The sequence below is a fragment of the Sus scrofa genome, chromosome 3 (genome assembly GCF_054392235.1).
Source record: "Sus scrofa isolate SSC_HxYL_T2T_F1_AM1 chromosome 3, Sscrofa_HxYL_maternal_Yorkshire_Landrace_v2.0, whole genome shotgun sequence".
Taxonomy (NCBI): domain Eukaryota; kingdom Metazoa; phylum Chordata; class Mammalia; order Artiodactyla; family Suidae; genus Sus; species Sus scrofa.
In genome coordinates, this window is record NC_139385.1 from 104710785 (window position 1) to 104735118 (window position 24334).

The 24334-nt window shown below is 39.4% G+C and overlaps 1 protein-coding gene across 1 annotated transcript in view; it reads left to right on the forward strand.

The window, feature by feature from the left end:
- The window catches only part of LOC146404818 (uncharacterized), a 210601-nt gene extending 186572 nt beyond the window's left edge, over positions 1-24029 (forward strand). Inside the window, exon 5 of the mRNA XM_085019356.1 lies at positions 22395-24029. Coding sequence (XP_084875482.1) covers positions 22395-22546 — 152 coding nt within the window. The 3' untranslated portion in view covers positions 22547-24029. The remainder of the gene's footprint in view (positions 1-22394) is intronic.
- The last annotated feature ends 305 nt before the right edge of the window (positions 24030-24334 follow it).

A 24334-nucleotide genomic window follows, 5' to 3' on the forward strand; every position in this document is an offset into this window, starting at 1 on the left:
ATCTGACTAGTATCCATGAGAATTCAGGTTCGATCCCTGGCCTTGATCAGTGGGTTAAGGATCCTGCGTTGCTGTGAGAAGTGGTGTAGGTCACAGACATGGCTCCAATCCTCTGTTGCTATGGCTGTAGTGTAGGCTAGGAGTTGTAGCTTGGATTCGACCCCTAGCCTGGGAACCTCCATGTGTCATGAGTGTGGCCCTTAAAAAAAAAAAAAAAAAAAAAAAAAAAAAAAGTAGTACATTAAAGGACACACCAAAGATCAAAAGATCACATAGTCTGTGTCATCTGCCTTGTCCCCTGCAATATTTCAGTGCCTAGGCAAGTTCTTGGTATATAACATGCACTCAGTAAACAATTGTGGAAGGGAAGAAAGAAGGCAGGCCAAGCTAACCCAGTTCTCCAGCACACATTCAAAGGCAAGAGGAGTCTAAAATATCCTTGGTCTTCCCCACCCCACCCACAGTGTGTAAGTACAATCATAGCACCAAGTATGTCTTTCTTTATACTTGACCCAGCTGTCTCCCAGTGGTGCAGTGAGAGCTACCTAAGGAGGTACTTTGGTGCTTTGGAGAAATGTAGATCTGGATTCAGCTCCCTGCTTGACTATTTAAGAGTTGTGTGGCCTTGGGCAAATTACTCATCTCTAAGCCTTTGATTTCTCCATGGTAAAAGGAGATAATGATAGTGTGTAAGGCTTTGAAATGGTAATCAATCATTTGTGGTACATGTTCAGACAATGCTCACTCTTACTATTACTCCCAATCCACAGCCCAGAAGGGTGGGCAGATAAGTAGCTAACCGAGGGGAGGCTGGGGCAGTTGACACCTGCTGTTCTGAGTTTCCCTTGCCTGCTCCCTAGTGCTGGCCAAAGACCCTGGCTGGAGAAGCAGGGAATCAGCCCTGGGCTGCCACGGTAAGGCCAAGGGTTAGAAGATGGAGGCCTGGCTAACCAGGCCCAGGCTCTGCTCAACCCAGGAGGGTTCCAAACACCACATTTGGAACTTCACCCTGTGACTTAGAGGTGGGAATCTATGTATTTCCTAATAACTCTGTTTCAAAGCAAGTTTACTTCTGACTGAGACAAACGTGGGTGTGGTGGGTTCCTTGTATTCAAAACGAAACAAAAGAAAAGAAAACAAAGAGCACCCCCTCCCCCAAGCCCGGAAGGCCTGTAGACCTTTTCCCAGGCAAAATGTGCGAAAAGAGGAGGGAGCGCCTTTGTGGGTGCTGTCCTGATTTAGAGCTTAGGAGCACAGCCCTCTCCAGCCCTCCTCAAGTCTGAGGTTCCAAGCTGTTAAAAGCACTGGGGTCCCAGGGGCGGGGTGGATGAGATTTGTTCAGCCCATCCCCAGTCTCAGCGGCTTGCTCAGCCGGTCCCACGCAGGGGAGGACCAGAGCACCGCTGGGTTGGACGCACCCCACCCGGGGAAGCACCCGCTCTCCCTGCCGGAATCCCTGGAATGTCGCCGGTCCAGGAAGTGTCTATCCGGGCTCTATGCAGAGGGAGGGGTTAAAACCTGGAATTTCTCGGGGTGCTTTTGCACATATTCCCCTCAAGCTTTTCAGCCCCATGAAGTTGAAGCTCACGGGGGTGAGAAGGAAGCCGCCTACTTCTTCCCCTGGCCGACTTTGTCTCAGGAAGGTTCGCAATCCCTGCTCTGTGAGTATCCAAACGATCCCTTCTTTGTGTCTGAGGGAGGAAGTCCTTCCAGTCTGGAAACCCACGTGGCCAGCTCAGGCAGGTGTTTCCAGCTGGATTGTCGCCATCTTGTGGCAGGATTGGGTGGCCACACTGGGCGACTGGCTAGGGCTAGCCTGCTGGCAACTTTCTTGGATCCCCAAAGTACCTTTCCTTCTTTCCCCTGACCAGCTAGGAATGGAAATTTTTAAATCGTGTTCCCTGGGCATAGGAGTTGAACTCAGAGGCATCTGCCCCCTCCTCGGCTGATTGCATGCATGCCTCTTCCTAAAGACAGCCAACAGTTAGTTGGAGAGACCAGCCTTATTAAGGAGCTCTTCTTCCTCCTGAGGCACCAAAACCAACCTGAATGAGGTGCCAAACCCCAACCAATTTCCCATGATACAAACTAATGATTAAGAAGACAGTCTTGTTCCTACTAGTTAGTAATGTTATTATGCTTGATGAGTATTATTAAAGGACCCCTGTTATTAAAGACTCCCTGTTATTATTGTATTATTACTTAGCATTTATAATGTATTTTGTATTTTCAAAACACACGGACTATTATCTCCTTGGGCTTTTTTCAAACACTCCAGAGAAGCAGGCAGGTGGCAGCTTCGTTTTTATAAAATAGGGAAACTGAGGCACTGTAATTAGTGCTGAATTCATGGATTGATGAGTCACTGAACAGTAGTCATTTCTTCCTGGATGATTACTGCCTTACTCCAAAGTGTTTTAGATACCAGTAAATGTTGAATAGACACCCTACCTTGGGAAACTAGTTTCACTCACTTTTACAACCCATTGTAATTACATTAGAAACCCAGTCCTAGAAGTTTTAAAACTTACAAGTCATTTACTCATTGTATTGAGCATATGGGTGATGTTAATTGCATTTTATTTTATTTTTACAAGTTAAACACAACCCATTAAAAAAAAACAGATGTTACAATCGGTAAACCAGATGTATCTTGATTTGGAGAATAAACTGGTTTTCATGACATTTGTTCATCATGAAAATACCCATTCATTAGATATAACAAGAATAAAAAAAGATAATAAAAAACCCACCATCTTCTTTTAAAGTCTATCAGAACAAGAAAAATTATTTTTTGCTTTCAGACTTTGTTTTCTCTTTTCAAAAAAGTTTTCAGTCCTATCGGTAGGTGCACTCATATTGCCACAGAACATTACATTTCTTCAGTAATTTTTTTTCTCTCTAAAAGCAACCACAAAATAAATAACTTATTTTGCTGTATGCTCTGCTCATAGAAAGAAAGTAGTCACATTATGTGCTCCCCTCTTCCTACCCACCCCCCCAAAAAGAAAAACATCCTGTCATTATGGAAGTCTCCAGTGGAAAGCCTTGGGCTTCAGTTCTGAGCTGGGTCAGGGTTGAGGCAAAGGAGAGATTGAGAGGCTTGTCCTATCTTTAGTTGCCCAGTTGGCCTAGCCCCCAGCAAAGCTACAAAGTTAAGGAAGTTTGTCTTTGGAACCTTCCCATACAAACTTAAGTGTTCTCTATTTAACCAGCTCTCACCCAAAATAATAAATTTCTAAATGTACATTTTTTTTTAAAGAAGCTAAGTGGCTTGTTTGCTGGTTGGGGGAGGACCAGGCTTTCCAACCTTCCCCTGTATTCATTCAACTCATTTATTCACTCGAAAGGAATGTATTTATAAATTGTATGAACAAATAGCTATTCATGATAGCCTTATAATAAGCAAGGCACTTATTCATTATTCCTATCAGCAACCCTTCGAAGCATAATTCCTGTAAAAGGTGAGGAAACTGAAGTTCAAAAAAGCTCTTATAACCTGCTCATAGTCACATAGCTAGAGGGAGAGCAAAAGGAACATAAGTTTGCAGCTTTTGTGCACTCAAATATGAAGCTACCTTCTCCTTCTGGATTCCTTCAGGTAAGATAACAAGACTGAGGAGTGTGATAGGTAAATAAGAAATAGGTTAAAAATAATGCAGAGTGACAAAACATTCCCAGTCAGTAAGAAATGGGTCCTGTGTGTGCACCCAACATTTACTATGTCTATAGACTGGACTCCTGCAGGGCCAGCCCTGCTCAGTTGGCCAGTCAGCCTCATCTATTTGCCTCTGTCTTAGGGCTGCTGGTCAAGGTGGGATAGGGTGATGGGTTGATGAAGAAGCACATGACTCCCCAGACTCTTTCAGACTCCTTCAAGTTCCATCCAATGGGGAAGAGGATTCTTCTTGAAAATCCCAGCCTTTGCTGGGTACAAAGAGGTTCCCAAGCCCTAAGCAGTCTTAGTTGGAAAACAAAAATGTAGACTTTACTAGTGTGGTAAATGAAAATATTACAGGTGGTACAGTGTGTACCCTGAATTAGAAAAGATGACATAACAATGGAAGAGATGATTTCCACTCAATTGTGAGAGTTAAGCAGTTGATAGGAAATCGATAGGCAATATAGAGCAATATTTGAGTGTACTTCTCTGGAGTCAGGCTGCCTGGATGGAAATCCTACTTCATCACTCTTTAGCTTTATGAACTTGGGCCAGTAATTTGGCCTGTGTGTGCCTCAGTTTCTTCATCTGTAAAATGGGAGTGATTATAGTACCTGCCTAAGATTGATATGAACACTATATGAGGTAATATATGTGCTTAGAGTAGTGTCTGGTTCATAGTAAACTCACTGCAAATGTTAGTGTTTATTATCATATGATGGAAGGAAACTTTTCAATCAAACTTATCTGGGCTCCTTTCCCTGCTGGGTAGTCCTGGATAAATTACCCAACTCCTTGAGTTTCAGTATCCTCACTATAAAATAGGGTAGTAACACCATCTTGCAGGGGCATTGTGAGGATTGAGCTAATGTGCATGAAAATACTCATCACGGTTTTGGTAACATAGTAATAGCTCAATAAATTCCAGTTTCTTCCTTTCTTTAATTTAACCTTAATGAACTTTTGGGGGTATGTTTAGTGGTAGCAAAAGAATGGAAAAAAATGAAAATATATGTAGTCTACACATATGTTCCATAAACTATATAAATTAAAATATCTTTTCTGTTAAAAAGGTAACTCTGTTGCTTATAGGGGTATCATGGCACCCACACACAAAAATTGCAGCCAAGTGGGCCTGTTCCTCAGGAAAACTGTGAGGCACGTTAACAGCCAGTCTATGCTCCCTTTTCTGGGCAATGTTTTGGTGGGGTTCAATCTTGCCTTTCTCTTCAGATTGTCTGAAAGGGGGATCTTCAGGAGCAGTGGGGAATGGGGTGAGGAAAGGGACTTGGAATGACTCACTCAGGGGCCATAGTGCTCATAATTGCTTCAGTCCCTTTCCTTTTACCCAGAAGCTGATGTCTGAGGGACGGCAGAAGGGTTGAGGTAGAGAGGCTCAGGATCAGCTTCTAGCACTCTTAAGATACCCTGGGCCAGGTAGGGGTCTAGAGCATCCTTGCTTCTTGTTCCTCAAAGGGCATTGTCCAGGAGCTTGTTAGAAATGCAGGATCTCAGGTCCCACTCAGGACCTGCTGGATCAGAATATGTGTTTTAACGAGATTCCCAGGGGATTTAGACGCACATCCAAGTTTGGGAAGCCCTGCGCTAGAGCCCATGAAGCCTTCAGTAGCCGCTTGGTCTGAATGGATGCTGGGATTGGGACCTTTGCTTTCAATTGTGTGTCTTCTCTTAATTTCCTCTTCCCTTGAACCCACACTATGTACCTTATAAATGGAGAAGACAGTGGCCACTATGGTGAGAGTAGCCACTTTAATTGATTAGAATTCTTAAGATGGACAGAACTTGTAGGTGGCCCAGATGACAGTTGAAAGCCCACCTTGGTGACAAGTAGGGTGGTGAGGACAACAATCAGTCAGACAGTATCTACAGAGCATCTATTTGTACCAGGCACCGACTGTATGCAAGCACTGTGGATGACACAAAGAAATAGAAATAGCATGGTGCCTTGGAAAGCAGTGATCTGGGCTTCATCAGGAGATCTGGGCTCTGGTCCAAACCTCACTTTTAAGTTGCTGGGCAATTCCCTTCACCCTTCAGTATCTTCCTTTCCCCTCTGAAAAATGTGTGGATCAGATTAGAGGATTCTAAATTCCAATCCAAATCTAAAGAGATGTGATTCTAATCGTCCTAGCCTCAAAACCTTATTTTAATTGAATAGACAAAATGATTTTAAATGATTACACATGAAACAGCGGACAACCCAGGACAGGATGTGATTAAGGGATGAGCTGTGCGAATCTGGCCGCGTAGGGATCAAGGACCTCTGGAAGTGCGCCTAAAGAACAGTGCCTGGAACCTCCCTAAACTCCTCCTCCCTTTGCTCCCAGAGCCAATAGGGAGGGGGACGGGTTGGACTTCCACACGTGGCCACTAGGTGTAGCTGTCATGATGTGAAATCCGCGGCTGGCAGGGACGCTTTAAGGGAAAACCTCTGCCGCCCCTCTGGGTAAAGAGACAATATTGTCTTCCAGACCTAGAAAACACAGGTTTCTAAGAGTGCTGAGGAACTCAGAGCACAGGATTTTCTTATGTCTAAGCGGGAATCAGTGCATACATTCCGCCCTGCTCGGATGATCTGAACGAAGTTACCAGCAAGAAAGTCAGCAGAGAGCACACAAAGGAGTCCACCTTCTTGTGTGTGTGTGTGTGTGTGTGTGCACGCAAACACACACACACACACTTTTTTTTTAATATCAAGGTGTCAGGAAACCCCCTTCCCACACCGGGTCTCCACCCACACATTCTGGTCCCACTTCTTACTTGCCCAGCAAATAGCAGGGATTTTGAGACTAAATCAAAAGCCCTCCTCCACACGCCCACCTGCAAGGAGAACTTTGCCCTCCTATGGAGAGGAGAGGCTCCAGTCTGGTCACTTTGTCCTGAGGTGAGCAGTGTCCTCGCCAGAGCCACCAGCACTCTTCAGCATTCTCTCTATATCGTTTTCCTGCGAAGAGAGATGTGAAGGAAGGAACTGTAGCATTTATGAAGGTTCTCCTATATGCCAAGCTCTGGGATAGGGGCTTTGTATATATTGCTTCAGGTCCACTTCCTCTGCCCTGGTTCCACTCCCACTCTGCCCTTGAAAAATAACACAAACAAACTGAAAACTCTGTGAGCTGTCCTAGGGAAATAACCAGCAATTACTCTGAGGTGTAGGTGAAAATGCACAGAACTTGCAACCCCCACACTTTGGTCATTTTCAGTTCTGTTTCTTGACAACCAAGTGGCAGTGTGATGTCATTTAAACTTTCTGAGCCTCAATTTCCACATCTTTAAAATAAAGTAGAAGTTATATAGAAACAAATTTTTTATTTTTCAATTTATTATTGTTTTAATTTCTTATTGCAGTGTAACTGCAGATAATGCAAATAATGATGTATACTCCAAAGTATACATCAGTGCACAACCCACTGAAATTTCAAGCCAAACTTCCAGCACCCAGACCAAGAACAAAACATTGCCACTATCCCAGAGCCCCTCATACATCCTCAAGCTACCAACCTCCCCTACTCCCACCAGGGTACACACTAGCCCAACCTCTAAGAACACAAATTCATTTTTGTATATTTTTATACTTAATATAAATGGAACATGTACTCTTTCATCTCTGGCTTCTCATTAAACATCATTTTTTTATATGCAGCAATAATAGTTTGTTTATTCTATTTGCTATAAATAATTCCATCCTGTGACTATACAACAGTTTATCCATTCTACAGATGTTGAACATTTGGGTAATTGTTTGGGGGTGGTGGACATTATAAATAGTGCTTCTCTGAAATTCCTTGTATCTATATTTTTTCTCAATACTTTCTTTGTGGTAAAATACATATAAGAAAATTTTCCATTGTAACTATTTTTAAATTAAGATATAATTGGCATATAACATTATATTAGTTTCAGTTGTACAACATAATAATTCAATATTTGTGTTTATTGCAAAATGATCTCCACAATGTCTAGTTAATAGCCATCATCTTGGCCAAAGTTTGTGAGTCTGTTTCTGTTCTTCAAATAAGTTCATTTGTATCCTTTTTTAAGATTCCTCATATAAATAATATCATATGATATTTGTCTTTTCTGTCTTGACTATCACTTAATATGATAATCTCTAGGTTCATCCATGTTTCTGCAAATGGCATTCTTTCTTTCTTTTTTATGGCTGAGTAATATTCCATCATGCATATGTACCACATCTTTTTTATCCATCCCTCTGATAATGGACATTTAGGTTGCTTCCATGTCTTGGCTCTTGTAAATAGTGCTAATAAGCATCTTTTAAAAATATAGTTTAATTTTTACTCTTTTGTACTTTATGTAAGTACTATGAGTATACTTTTTTTTTCCCATACCCTAGGCATGTGGAGGTTCCTGGGGCAGGGATTGGAGCTATGCCACAGCAGCACCCCAAGCTACTGCAGTGACAACACCAGATCCTTAAGCTGCTGTGCCACAAGGGAACGCCCCATGAGAGTATTCTTTTGTTGTGTTTTTTCACTCAATATTGTTTTATGATCAAACCATGCTATTTCACATAGCTGTAGTTCATTCATTTTCATTGCCACATAGTATTTCAATCTGTAAAAATATGTCACAATTTATTTACTCTGTTGTTGTTGGATACTTTGGATTGATTCCAGTTAAAGCTGATTTTGAACAGTGTTCCCAGTACAATCATTCCTATACACATTTCCTGATATATATGTGTATATATTTCTTTAGGGCATACATTTAGTAATAATATGACTAGTTCATAATATATGTATATCTTCAAGCTTCCTGAAGTGTTTCTAAAGTTCTACAAATAGACACTCCCATAAGCAGTAAACAAAAGTTCCCATTACTTAGCATCCTTGCAAATACTTCATATTGTCAGACTTGTTAATTTTTTTGAAAATGATGCTTCTGTGGTGGATTTTCCTTCTAGTTTTAATTTGTATCTCCTTGTTTATTAATGCAGTGACTGCTTTATAATATATTTATTGGCTATTTATACTTCCACTTTTGAGAGATACCAGAGTCCTTCCTTGTTTTGTTCATTTCTTACTGATCTTTTGGGTAAGTTCCTTACATATTTTGGATCTAGGCCCTTTATCAATAGAACATGTTAGGAATATTTTCTCCTACTCTATGACCTATTATTTCTCTTTATAGCATCTTTCGGTAAAAAAAAAAGTTTTTAATATTAATGTATTCAAACACTTCAATCTTTTCTTATGTGGTTGGTACTTTTGTTTTATATTCAAGATAATTTGTTTAAGGTATTTTCAGGTCATGAGGATATTATTCTATATTATAAATTCCTGTGTATTATCTCCTATAAGTTTTACTGGTTTTCCTTTCACACATTGATGTATAATCCATGTGGAACTAGCTTTGTGTATGATGTCAGGCAGGGATCCAATTTAAAATGTTTCCAAATGAATAGCCAACTACCTAGTGTTGAAAAGACTTTTGTGTTACCAGTATTCTGCAGAGACCCCTTTTAAATAAATGACATGGAAATATGGGTATGAGTTTGTATCCAGGCTTTTTCTTCCAATGGTTTGTCTATCCTTGTACAAATACCATACTGCCATATGTACTATAACTTTATGATAAATTTTGATATCTGGAAAGAGCAGTTTTTCCTACCCAGTTCTTCTTATGCAAGAATATATTTCCATTTTTGATCTTTTGTATTTTTATATAAATGTTAGAATTGCTTTATAAGGTTTCAAGAAAAGATAAGGATTTTTTAAAAGATTGTTATTGCTTTCTAGTGTAATCTCATTCTGGTCAGAATACTATTCTGTATATCAATCCTTCCATATTTGTGGATGTTTCCTTTATGGAAAAGTATAATATTGATTTTTTTAGTTATCCCTCAAGTGCTTAAAAATGTATATAATACAGTTGTTGGTGTAATATCTTATATATATCCATTATATATATTTCTTGTTCAAAATTTTTTTATACTTTATATATATTTGTTGTATCAATAACTGAAACAAGAAGGTTTAAAGCTCCCTTAAACTGAATTTTCTGATTTTTTCTTGCGGTAGATGGGTCTATGTTTCAACCAAAGTTAATTTTTGTGTATGGTCTGTGTTAGGGGTTGAATATATGCTTTCCTAATTTCAGTATGTGCTGACAGATTGCTTATCAAAATAACTCTACTCATTTCAATCATATTATCAGTGCAAGAGAGTTCTTGTCTTTCCACACTCTCTTCACCATTTTATATTGTCTGCCTTTCTATTTTTGCCATTCTGACCAACAAGTGGTATCCTGTTTTAATGTAAATTTCCATGATGATTAATAACGAATTTGAATCGCCTTTGACTTTTGTGATCCTAACCAGTGATGCTATTAAGAAATCTATTGTTATTCTATGTCTTGTTTCTTTTATGTCATCTAATTTTCTTCTCAAAGCTTTTCTATCTTCTCTTAATCTATACTGCTGAAATTTCAAAATGATGTATCTTCTTCCATTTAAAGGGCACTTATGGACTTTTAAATATGGAAACATACATTTTTGCTTATGGGATAATTTCTTCCCTTCTGTTTCCTCTCCTCTTTCTTCTTTGAATTTTTATTCACGGATTGGACATTCTAGGTTGATCCTCCAAGTTTCTTTCATATTCTTTACTATTTTTTATAGCTTACTCTATACTGGGGGGAGTTATCCATGATCTTACATAACAAATCTCAAGTTCCTAAAATTTACCTTTTCTCTACTTATTTATATTTCATAATATACCATTAACCTTTTTTAAAAGTATGAGATTTTCTTATCTTTCTAAGCATATTAATTCAAGTTTATCTTTTAAAACATTTCTTCAAACAGAATTCAAGAAACCCTGATTTTTTCAAGTAATTTCAAGACATTTTGTTCTTGTCGTCATTATCTCTTTTTTCATTTTAGAGCCTTTCTTCAAATGTCAGATTATCCTTGACAATTTATTTATATTTAGGATTAAAAAAATAATAATAAAACTGTGAAGGCAGTTGTATGTCAAAAACTTGATGACTGAAGGTTTCTAGTCCAGCATGTAAAAAGCTTGGAAGTCACCACTTCATTCTAGCAAGAAATAAAAAGCTGAACAAGGAGTTCCTATTGTGGCTCAGCAGGTTAAGAACCCCTCATAGTATCTGTGAGACTGCCCCAGTGGGTTAAGGATCTGGCATTGCTGCTAGCTGTAGCATAATTTGCAGATGCAGCTTGGATCTGGTGTTGCTGTGGCTGTGGCATAGGCTTGTAACTGCAGCTCTTGTTTCCACCCCAGCCCGAGAACTTCCATATGCTGCAGGTGTGGCCATAAAAAGAAAAGAAAATTTTAAAATGCTGGACAAACTGAAAAATCAACAACTCTTTGATCAGAAGAGAAGTGAGGTCACAGGCCACACTGCTGCCCCCCATATTGGAGAGATCACCAGCCAAATACTAAGAATTTAAATTTGTTGTAGCGGAAATCCATGAGCAGCAATCTCCACAGCAATTAGTGCTGAAGTAGGGAAACTTGAACTATAATTGACAATTTTTTTTTTTTTTTTTGCCTTTTGTCTTTTTAGGGCTGCACCAACGGCATGTAGAGTTTCCCAGGCTAGGGATTGAACGGGAGCTGTAGCTGCCAGCCTATGCCACAGCCACTGCAGCTTGGGATCTGAGCTGCATCCGGAATCTACACCACAGCTCACAGCAACGCCGGATCCTTAACCCACTGAGCAAGGCCACGGATCAAACCAGTGTCCTCATGGATACTAGTCAGGTTTGTTAACCACTGAACCATGATGGGAACTCCCTGACAAATTGTTTGAGGCTATGTGTAGACAAGTCTGAGAGATTAAAACTCCAGGGGGAACCAGCCACAGGAAAGTCCTCACAATTGTGAGTTTCACATCCATGTCCTCAAAGTGAATATTGGAGAGAAATTCCCTTATACTTCTAGCAGGGAGGAGGAAAATGAACCATTTTGAAATATACCAGAACATTCTGTTTTTCTTAACAAATTCTGCTCTAAAGATAAACTACTTAACCAAAGGCTAGCATATTGGGTTTTCTTAGAGCCTAACTAACCCAAGAAAAGGGAAATATGCAACTTCATTCCACCTAAGGGATGGGAGGGACTGAAAAGCACATGTGAAGTTCTAGATACAGACTCGACAAACTACTGAGACCTGATTATAAGACTATAGAACACTTTTCCTCCCCCTACACCTTAACATTACATTATTAAAAGCTTATTTGTAGCAGTTTCTTTTACTCTGTACCTTATATCCAACTATCAAAAAATGGCAAGACATACTAAAAGGCAAGAAACATAGTTTGAAGAGATCATACTCAGATATGACAGGGATGTTGGAATTATTGAACTGAAATTTAAAACAACTATGATTAATATGCTAAGGGACTAATGGATAAAAGAGACAGCATGCAAGAACAGATGGGCAGTGTAAGCAGAGAGATGGAGATCCTAAGAAAGAACACAAGAGAAATGTTAGATATTAAAAACTATAATACTAGAATGACTTTCATGGGCTTACTAGTAGATTAGACATGGCTGAGGACAGAATCTCTGAGCTTGAGAATATCTCAATAAAAACCTCCAAAACTGAAAGGCAAACAAACAAACAAAACTGAAAAAAAAAAAAAAAAGCCAAGAAAATCCAAGAACTGTGGAACAATAACAAAAGGTGTAATGCAAAAAGTGAGAATACAAAAAGAAGAAGAGAAAAAGGAATAGAAAAAAAACTTGAAATAATAATGACTGAGAATTTCCCTAAATTAATGTCAAACACCAAATTACAGATCTAGGAAGATTAAAGAATACCAAGGAGCATAAATGCCAGAAAAACTATACCTAGGCATATCATTTTCAAACTATAGAAAATCAAAGGTAAAGAAAAAATTCTGAAAGAAGTCAGAAAACAAACAAAAACCTACCTATACCTAGTGGTTAAAGACTCAGCATTGTCATTGCTATGGTTTGGGTTATTGCTGTGGCTCCAGATCAGCTCCTGGCTCAGGAATTTTTGCATGCTGTGAGCACAGTTCCACCCCCAAAAAACAAATAAACAAAAAAACCCTACCTATGGAGAAGCAAAGATAAAAATTACATCTGACTTCTTAAAAACTGTGCAAGCAAGAAGAGAGTAAAGTGAAATATTTAAAGTATTACAAGGGAAAAAAAATCAACCTAGAATTCTGTACCTTGTGGATTTGTCCTTCAAAAGTAAGGTAGAAAGAAATACTCACAAACAAACAAACAAACAAACAAAACTGAGGAAATTTGTTGCCAGTAGATCTGCCCTGCAAGAAGTGTTTGAAGTTTTTTAGCAAGAAGGAAAATTATGTAGGTCATTGAATCTACAATAAAGAGTGGGTCTACTTATATAACTTTGATCTACATAAACAAAAGAACATCATCAGAGGAAAGATTAGTGAAGGTAAAATAAAACTTGTATTTTCCTTATTCTTAGTTGACGTAACAGAGAATACTTTGTTCAAAATAATAGCAACAATGTTTTTGATTACATAGGTCTATTTGTATGTATATATGTCTATGCTTATATGTAAGTAAAATGAATGGCAGCAATGATATAAAGGATGAGAGGGAGGAATAAGAATTATTTTGTTACTATAATCTACCTGTAAAGCATTATAGTGTTGTTCAAAAGTGAACATGGATTAGTTATAAATGTACATTGCAAACTCTAGGGCAACTACTAAAGAAAGTAAAAAAAAAAAATGTATAACTTAAATGTTTTTATGGAGTCATATAAAATGCTCAAAACCATAAAAAGCAGAAAATGAGTGGAAGACAAAACTAGGACAAAGAACAAGGGCAACAAACAGAAAACACTAACAAATATAGACATTAATCCAACTATAGCAGTAATCACTTTGAACAACATTGGTCTAAATGCACCAATTAAAACAGAGATTGTCAAAGAGGATCAAAAACAAGATCCAAATATATTTTGTCTACAAAAAACCCACTTTAAATATAAAGACGCATGCAGTAAAAGTAAATAGGCCCTGTGAAAAGATGGTCAACATTGCTAATTACTAGAGAAATGCAAATCAAAACTACAGTGAAGTATCACCTCCCTGATCAGAATGTCCATCATCAAAAAGTGTACAAATAATAAATGCTGGAGAGGGTGTGGGGAAAGGGGGACTCTCCTACACTGTTGGTGGGAATGTGAATTGGTGTAGCCACTATGGAGAACAGTATGGAGCTTCCTTTAAAAACTGAGGGTGGAGTTACCTTATGATCTAGCAATCACACTCCTAAGCGTATATGCAGACAAAACTATAATTCAAAAGATACATGCACCCCTGTGTCCATTCCAGCACTATTTATAGTAACCAAGACATGGAAGCAACCTAAATGTGTGTGTGTGTGTGTGTGTGTGTGTGTGTGTGTGTGTGTACACAATGGAATATTACTCAGCCATAAGAAACAACCAAGTAATGCCATTTGCTGTAACATGAATAGACCTGGAGATGCTCAACAGTGCTAATACTAAGTGAAATAAGTCAAACAGAAAAAAGCACATATACGATTATCACTTATATGTGGAATCTAAAAAAGTATAAAGTGAACTTAATTTATAAAACAGAGATAGGAGTTCCTATTGTGGCTCAGAGGTAACAAATCTGACTAGTATCCATGAGATTGCAGGTTTGATCCCTGGTCCCACTCAGTGGGTTAAGGATCCTGCATTGCCATGAGCTGCAGTGTAGGTTGCAGATGCAGCTCGGATCTGGCATTGCTGTGGCTGTAGCTCTGATTCAGCCCCTAGCCTGGAAACTTCCATATGCTGCAGGCGTGGCACTTAAAACAGCAACAACAACACAGAAATAGACTCACAGACATTGAAAACAAGCTTAGGGTTATCAAAGGGGAAGGGAGGTAGTGAGGGGAGGAATAAACTAGGAGTTAGGGGAGTTCCTATGGTGGCTCAGTGGTTAACGAATCCGACTAGGAACCATGGGGTTGAGGGTTCGATCCCTGGCCTTGCTCAGTGGGTTAAGGATCCGGCGTTGCCATGAGCTGTGGTGTAGGTTGCAGACTCGGCTCGGATCTGGCATTGCTGTGGCTCTGGGGTAGGCTGGTGGCTACAACTCCAATTCGACCCCTAGCCTGGGAACCTCCATATGCCGCAGGAACAGCCCAAGAAATCGCAAAAAAAAAAAAAAAAAAGACCAAAAAAAAAAATTAGGAGTTTGGTATTAGCAAGTGGAAGCTCCTAGTCAGTCATGTAATCACACAGAAAATAACTAATACACTTAAAACCATTCTGTACTCATACAGTCATTGTGTTTTTCACTTTCAGTACAGTCTTAAATTGCATGAGATAGTCAACATTTTATTATAAAATAGGCTTTGTTAGGAGATTTTGCCCACCTGTAGGCCAATGTAAGTATTCTGAACACATTTAAGGTATGCTAGGCTAAGCTATGATGTTGTGTATGTTCAGTGAATTAAATATATTTTCAACCAACAATATTTTCAACTTGTGGTGGCTTATCAGAACATAACCCCATTATAAGTCGAGGAAGATCTGTATGTGGAATGTTGTCTCTGTGGTCAATTCCTCCAGAAAAAAATTCTCCAGTCTCACATTGAGGTGGCATTATGCCAACTATCACAGTTTTGAAAGTGGAAAGAAAGAGCATAACTGAGGATCCAAATACTCTTTCAACCTGTCCTTTCATTTTGTCACACCTCCCCCCGGCCCTTCATGGTCCTTCATGAATTTCCAAGTTTTTATCTACTTCTCCTCACTGATGCACTCTGTTCATAACTTTCTCCACTCTGTAATCAATTCTCTTTCCCCTACTAGCTCTCTAACTTGCAAAAAATTGTTGGAATCTGTTTTGTGTTAATGTCTCTTCACCTCTTTATCTTTGAGCCCTTATATAATTTCCATCTCAATTATTGCCCATCTCACCTGCCAGAAATCAGTCTGTCACTCTAAATTCTCATCCAGTTGTTCATCTAGTCTAATTTATTTTTATATTCTAAATATCTCCTAGATTCATACCCACAAATACTACTTTAGATCTAGCCCTCCTCCTTGGACTACTTAAAAAATAGAGAGAGACTGTAACCAAGTGTTGGGCAGGGGTGGGGAATCTCAAAGTGAGCATTTGCCTTTATGTCTCAGTACTGACCAGGAGCTAAAACACCCTAATGCAGGAGTTCCCTTCGTGGCGCAGTGGTTAACGAATCCGACTAGGAACCATGTTGCGGGTTCGGTCCCTGCCCTTGCTCAGTGGGTTAACGATCCGGCGTTGCCGTGAGCTGTGGGGTAGGTTGCAGACGCGGCTCGGATCCCGCGTTGCTGTGGCTCTGGCGTAGGCCGGTGGCTACAGCTCCGATTCAACCCCTAGCCTGGGAACCTCCATATGCCGCGGAAGCGGCCCAAGAAATAGCAACAACAACAACAAAAGACAAAAAAATAAAAAAATAAAACACCCTAATGCAAATGCTCCTAGCCATTTGGCTAGTGTCTTTTAATAGGGAGATGGTTGTTATAGAAAAATAGCTGTATTTTTTTAAATCCACATATCCTTTTATCCTGTGCTTATCAAAGAATTTCTTAGAGTGAAAGTTCTCACTTTTCCTTCTTTCTGAGAAGAGCCTGGGTTGTACCATTGCAACTGTCATTGGAAAATAACCAATTAAGTTTGATGATTGGGAAACTTAGAATCTAATTATTCTTGAGAGAATTGTATTTGGTTGATGATGAGTTGGAGCCCAGGTCTTTGGTTCATGCTGACCCCAGGAAGTTCTGATGCTTTGGGAAAATTCATCTATCCAGCAGACAACTCTATCCCTCTCCTTCTATGGTACCAAATTCTGAAACAGTATTCGCCATATTTTCAGTGTTACCCAATATATTGTCAAAGATGGGCAGCATGGTTATAATACAGGCAGTCAGGAAATAACGAGAAAATCTCTTTATGTTGGACTGATGTCTTCTTCTGTAGTATGAAAATCAATAGAGCCAAGCACTGAACAAAATGTGCACAAAACATTATCTGTGTATGCACACATGCACATACCGAATTTATATTTATCTTCATATCTCTAAGCTGCCTCATCATAACACACTCCTAAAAACTTTTAAGACTCCTTTGGGTCTGCTGGTTGCCAAGGTGACTCTTACTGGAGTAAATAAATTTTACTGGTTGACTCAGGAAGAGCTTCATTTAGGACATTTCAAGTCCTCTGTTGAGGATCCCTCCCTTTTCCTGAGGTTCTTCTTCCTGCCCACTTGCTCACCAACACCAGGCAGAAATGCACACTGCCAGCTGCAGAGCTGGCTCAATGTCTGAGGAGCTCTATGTGGGAATTCACAGTTAACACATGGAGCCCAAAAAGAAACAGGAAAAAAAAATCTCAGTGTTCAGCTGAATTCCAGAAGCCTGCTTATTCCAATACTAACAGATGAATAGGAGAACAGGAAAGCAAGTGTCACGATCCCACCCCTCCCTGGCTCCCTCTTTTAATCATTCCAGCCTCCTACTCTTCCCCCAATTCCTGCATCTGAAGCAGCTCTAATACTTAAGTCTGAAGACTCAACATCTTTTACTTCTCTGTCTTCCAATGTAATAGTCCTTGAGCCAATGAAGGCTATACTAAAACTGAATTTTTCTTTTCTTTTTTTTTTTTAAGGATGAGATAAAAGAGCTTTGGGAAAGTTTAGTACTCCTTCCCAGGAAAACAGTTGTAACTTAAACAGCACAACTTACAAAGCTGGGGGCCTCCCTTTGAACCCTTCTGGCCTGGCCCGAGTGGTCAGAAAAGAGGGTAGGCTCATAGGGCCAGCTCGTCTCAGATGCTATTCCTGGGCACAATTTTTACATCCCTAAACTCCAAATTTTAATTTGTCCTTTTTTTTTTCTGTCTTGTTCCCTAAAATGAAATGGAACTGAGAGACTTACATTTTGAACTTCAGCTGGGCCTTCGAATACCCTGTATATTTCTCCTCAGATTTTTCCAAAGGCAAAACTCAGTCTCTTTGCTAGTTTTTTCAAGAAATCCACTCATGCCAGATTTTGGTGACTTTAGTTGAATTTGCTTAAGCTTTGGTGGAATTGTAGGAAAATCTCATCACAAAATGAAGAGCCCTTTCCCCCTCTCCCTAATCCTCCTCCCCCTGCTTTCCTTCCACTTTGCCATCACTGTCCCTCTTAATTTTTCTAACTTTATCAGGCATAATAATTTCTCTCTCTCTCTTTCTGAAACTCTTGTGCTGACATCCACACTGATAGGAGGGTAGAGTGATTGGGGAGAAGGCAAGAAGGGAGTAGGGCTGAGATTCTACCTTAAATTTGCATAAGCATATCCATCAAAATGCTCAGGAAAGAAAAAGCCTTTTCATTAATATAATTCACTCTCTTTAGAGCACAGTCATATTATAGCTAGCAAAACTTTTCCCTTGCTATCAGGAGATAATATTGGTATGCTATACATATAGATTCTTACCATTACCCACATATTTATAGGTAGGTAGATAGATAGAAAGAAATAGAAGTAATTTTTGACTTTGGGCCAAGCAAACTGTTAGAAACTTCTCTCTTTCTTGGCTGATTCTTTTGGGGTCTTGCTTGTTCTTTTTGGAGAAAAATGGATTTTTGACCAGAGCCATTGTTCATCGCTCTGCCACCCGGTAGCTAGAGTCACTTCTATCTCTGTTTCTTCTCACTAGGGGCCATGCTGCTCCCCAGGCCTTGCCCGGTGGTAGAGCATGTGTCTTATGTAGCTTCCAGTAGTGTTTCCCTATGATGGGTAAGCTCTCCATCACTCATTCAGTCTTATGACTTTTACTGCTCTGGTACTTAAACATAAGTCTTTCTGTTACAACTCTTATAGGTTACTTGCTTTCTCAATTTCTCAATGATTCATGTCATTGAAGGATACCCTCAGTGTTGCACATAAAAATATCCCTTATTACCAATCTTTATGCACTATTCCAGGGCCAGGTTCCACTGCCTTGCCTCTCTCCTACTTCAGTGTGCATCCATGGCTCTCCCTGGTGTATGTGGGGCAATGGGGAATGAATACTGTTAATTCTGGCTTCCTGGGCATCTCCCAAACCATCTACCTCAAAAGCCTCCCTGTTTCTCCCAGGATTCCTATGACTATTGGCTCTTCAATGAAATAAGATTCTTTAAAGAATCATGGCTTTCGGAGTTCCCATCGTGGCTCAGTGGTTAACAAATCCAACAAGGAACCATGAGGTTGTGGGTTCGATCCCTGGCCTTGCTCAGTGGGTTAAGGATCCAGCCTTGCTGTGAGCTGTGGTGTAGGTTGCAGATGGAGCTCAGATCCCTCCTATGGCTCTGGCATAGGCTGGCAGCTACAGCTCCAATTCAACCCCTAGCCTGGGAACCTCCATATGCCACAGGAGCGGCCCTAGAAATGGCAAAAAGATTAAAAAAAAAAAAAAAAAAAAAAGAATCATGGCTTTCTAGAACAGTGGTGTCTAACGGAAACTTAATGCAACTCCCATGGTATAACTTTAAATTTTCTAGCAGCCACATTCTAAAAAAAGAAAGCAAAGTTCCCATCACGGCTCAGTGGTTAACGAATCCGACTAGGAACCATGATGTTGTGGGTTCGATCCCTGGCCTTGCTCAGTGGGTTAAGGATCCAGCATTGCTGTGGCTGTGGTGTAGGCCAGCAGCTGCAGCTCCAATTGGACCCCTAGCCTTGGAACCTCCTTATACTGTAGGTGCAGCCCTAGAAAAGGAAAAAAAGAAAAAATGAAATTAATTCTAATAATCTTTAATTTCATATTAAGAATACTTTTATTTCAACAGATAATCAATATAAAATGATCAATTTACATGATATTAGTTTTGGTACTAAATCTTTGAAATCTAGGATGCATTTTACGCTTAGAGTGTATCTCAATACAGACAAGCCACATTTCAAGTGCTCCACAACCATACGTGGCTGGTTGCTATCATATTGGACAGCATAATCTTCAAGTTTCGAGTGTAGGTTTGTAAACACACACCTCTCATGTATACAAAATATGCATAGATGTATCAAGTACAAACTCAGCTGAGCTTTTAAAGCCCTCTGTAATGTGCCCCACCATTGCAGTCAGGCTGGTCTCCTTGTTGAACATTTACTCCATGTTCATTCTTGCCTCTGTGCTTGAACTTTGCTGTTCCCCTAGCCAATGACCCCCTCTCTTTTCCCTTTTCTGTTCCAACCAATAGGCCAGGTACAGTTCCATCTCTTCCTGGACTACAGCCCTTCCTACTGCTCTTTCTTCAGAGATCTTACAGTAATTATTTACAGGCAGAAAATAGTCAACTTCTAAAATTTAGAAGTTATTTGGATTATATTGCCTTTGTATTATTTGCTGTTATAAAGGAAAATTCTCTCCATCAGATCTGGGAGCCCTTTCAGAAAAATATCCATGTCGTATTTTATACTTCTCAGTCACCCATACAGTTGGTCTTAGCACAGAGCCCACAGTATGTACTAAAATGCTTTTAGTGACTTAATATGCTATTGAATATAGTTTTTATGCTGTTTCATTTGTACCTCATCTCTCCAGGTGGATTGAAAATTCCTCCCAAATCGTATGTTGATTCTTTTTTATCTCCCAAAACACTTAGCAAAAATTCAGCTAGGATTTAAATATCTAAGTTCAGCCAAAATTACGTAATAATTGACAGATAATAAGTACTTTTGCATACCTAATCTCATTTGATTCTCAAGACAACCCTTCAACATAGGACCTACTGATATCATCATCACCTTATAAACAGTCAATGTGAGGGTCAGAAAAGTTGATAGATTTACTTGAAGTCACATATTAGGGAAATGCAAAAGAGCCCACACATCTAACTACAGATGAGAAGCCTTGCTTTCCAAATCAGTGGTTACCATTTGTACCTCTGTTACACTCCACCCTTACTCCCTCCAAATTAGGGTAGAACCAGGGGGTTTGTTTTATTTAGTTTTTGTAACTAATATTTTCCAGGTGATTATTGGGCATCTGGCCCTGCCATGTCCAGGAATAAGCATTTGGGAGCTACTCCTCAGACAATGCTACTTAAAAGGCAGCTCTTCTCTCTGCTCCTGTGGGGAGAATTTCCAGGTCAAGGCATTTTTGTAAGGGATCATCCCCATCTGCTTCTCTGCTCTGACCTGAAAAGAGAAAGGATTACAAAAATCATTAAATATATATGAATGAATACTATTCAATAATAGTTTTACCTCGATGTAAGCTCTCATGTTTATTAGTCTAAAAGTTCAGTGATAAGAGTTCAGAACTCTGAGCCACACATTCTCCCTCCACCCAGAGTGCCCCACACCCATTAGGAGCAGCATTATTGAAAACAGCAGCTACTGGGCGTGCTTAGAAACAGTTCTTCTCGAGTAAATAACTTGGAATGTTTTTATTTTAGAATATCAAAGGGAGTCTGGACCACATTATGGCTAATTGACTACATATTTCTACGAGAAGAAATGAAGCTATATTTTAGTTGTAAGGATACCGACCACATTGTCTTTAATGCTGGTTACCAGCTTTTAAAAAGCAATGAGAGAGAAGAAACAAAAAGTGAATTTTACTCTGAATTTTCAGCCCAACTTAAATCTTAGCTTTAATTCTAGAACATAGAGATTATGGGGAATGTAGCACATATATTTTGGCCTAATTACAACAATTGCAGCTATGCTGCTGTGGCCCTATCTTTGCATAGATCTAATCTCATAAGGAAATTTTCTTATGGACAGTGTTCTCTCGCTTTTTTTTTTTTCTCTCTCTCTCCTCCGTGAAGGGAGGTGGTTAAAGCAGCCTGGATGACTAGAAAACAAGGAATTCTGAAAGCTGAGTGGAATGAAGAGCCATTTCTTAAGTTAAGAAACACTTATAGCAAAGTTAGACTTAATAAGCATTATTTATTTTAGAGTGTAACCCATCATCTTTTGGCTTAGCTAGGAGAGTCTGAAAGTAGGGTGGAGAATTCCCAGTGTGAGCCCCCTCCTCTGCAGCCCTATCACAGCCCATTATCTCAGAGGAGAGGCCCCAAGTGAAGCCGCACCTAGCACCCCATCCTCCTAGTCTGTCTCCTCCCTGTTTACTCTGCTGGTGAGAAAACGGCTCAACTGGAGACTTCTAAAATCTCTAAGCTGTGGGTGGCCTTAAGTAAATGCTCTAGGAAGAAATGAGAGGAAAATTTTGATTATCCAGAACCCTTGGATGATGAGTCTTTCTGGGTGGTGGAAATTTCCCAGATAACTGAGCATTTGCTTCTTGAAGCCCCAAACTTTTTATTTTAACAAATTCAAATGGAAATATACACCAAATATATCATACTCTTCCTTGGGTTCTTAAACAATGGACATAATTTAACATTTTCTTGACTGAGTCACAAAAATTAGAACCTTTTTTATATTGACTTGTAACAGAAATTTAATAGAAGGATGACCTCAGACATGTAAGATGGTTGATTCCTATATTAAATGACCCAGATTTATATACATGTAAGTCCTTGTAAGGGCTTTTTTCCAGGTTTTCTGAACACCTCGCTCTCTGTTGTCAATGTTCTTGTCCCTCTTTTAAACCGCTACATTCTGGAAATTAGAATAAGTAGGGTGTAAAGTAAAGGTAAAAAAACTCTGACAGAGGACACAAGGGACAGCAAATAGGACTTTATTGAGACCTACCAAATTTCTTCATTCAGGTCAACTTCCTGTATGGCACTTTTCTCTATTGGGAGATTGTCAGCTAAATTCTGGAAAGGTAAGAGATTATGATAACTGCTTCAAGGAAGTTGATTTGAAAACTCAGAAGGATGTTGAGGTGAGATATCAATCTCCTACACAGAATTTCTAATAAGATGATTTTTCTGAAAACAAAAGCAATACATAGCAATTTTAAAATATTTAAGGAGCTCCCGTCATGGCTCAGTGGAAACAAATCTGACTAGCATCCATGAGGACGCAGGTTTGATCCCTGGCCTTGCACAGTGGGTTAAGGATCCTGTGTTTCTGTGAGCTGTGGTGTAGACCAGCAGCTACAGCTCCGACTGGACCCCTAGCCTGGGAACCTCCATATGCCGCAGGTGTGGCCCTAAAAAGACAAAAAATTAAATCTTATGGATATATGCAATGTGGGAAATGAGAGCCTCTCATAATATCTCCACCTCTATCATGAAATAACTGCTTGTAAAAAGTACATCAATATTTTTCCATCCACAGACTAGCCTATTACTAAGACTTTTTAAAAGATAAATTTAGTATCATACACTACTTTTGCCTTACAACTTGATCTTTCAACTTACCAATTAATCTGAAATGTCTTGTGAATTCATATATTTTCAGTTACTTTATTGCTTTTAACCACAGCTTAGTATTCCATTAAGGAATCATCATCATTTATTTAAACAGTTCTCTACTGATGGATATTTGGATAGTATCCAGTTTTTCAACATTATGATCAACAATGAAATGGACATCTTTGAATATGTATAATTGAGTACTGGGGTGGAATAAATTCTTAGCTATGGAATATGTCCTTTGTATTCGTTTGCTAGGGCTGCTATAACAAAGCACCACAAACTGGCTTAAAACAACAGAAGTGTTTTGTCTTTAGAATTCCCGTTGTAGTTCAGTGGATAAAGGACCCATCATTGTCTCTGTGAGGAGGCGGGTTCAATTCCTGGCCCAGTGGGTTAAGGATCTGGTGTTGCTGCAAGCCGTAGCATAGCTCGAAGATGGGGTTCAGATCCAGGATTGCTGTAGTTGTGGCATATACCTACAGCTGTAGCTCCAATTCGACCCCTAGCCTGGGAACTTTCATATGCCACAGGTGAGGCTGTAAAAAGAAAAAAAAAGAAAAAAGAAAGAAATGTATTGTCTCACAGACCCGAAGGCTAGAAATAAAAATCAAAGATGTCAAGGCCATGCTCCCTCTGAAACCTGTAGGGGAGCTCATTCTTGCCTCTTCCAAGCTTCTGGCAGTTTGCTGGCAATCTTTGGTGTTTCTTACCTTGCAGTTGCGTAACTCCAATCTCTGTCTTCAGGGTCACATGGCATTCTCCCTGTGTGTCTCTGTCTTCACATGGCTATCTTCTTGTAAAACTCCAGCCAGTCATATTGGATGAGGGGCCAGCCCCACCCAGTATGACCTAATCTTAACTAATTACACCTGCAACCACCTTATTTCCAAACAAGATCACAATGGGAAGTACTAGGGTTAGGACTTTTCTCTTTTTTTCGGTGGTGGTGGTGGGGGAAACATGATTTAAATCATAATATCCTAAGGGCTTTCAAAATTTTAGTAGATGCTGCCAAATTTTCTTCCAAAAATATGCCAATTTAGATTCTCACCAGTAATTTATGAGAGTGTCAGTTTCTCATCTTCTCACCACATTGAATATTATCAATTTTTAACTATTTCCTAACATGATAGGTAAAAATTTGTAACTCATTTTATTTTGCATTTTTCTCATCATTAGTGAAAATTAGCAAATTTCCCCTTGCTTTCCTGATTACTTGTGTTTTTCTGTGATTTGCCTCTATTATCTTTTGACCATTTTCTATTTCATTGTTCACCTTTTTCTTATTAAGTGTTTTTTTGCTTATTAACAATCAATAGATTCTTTGCTTGTTATATATGTTG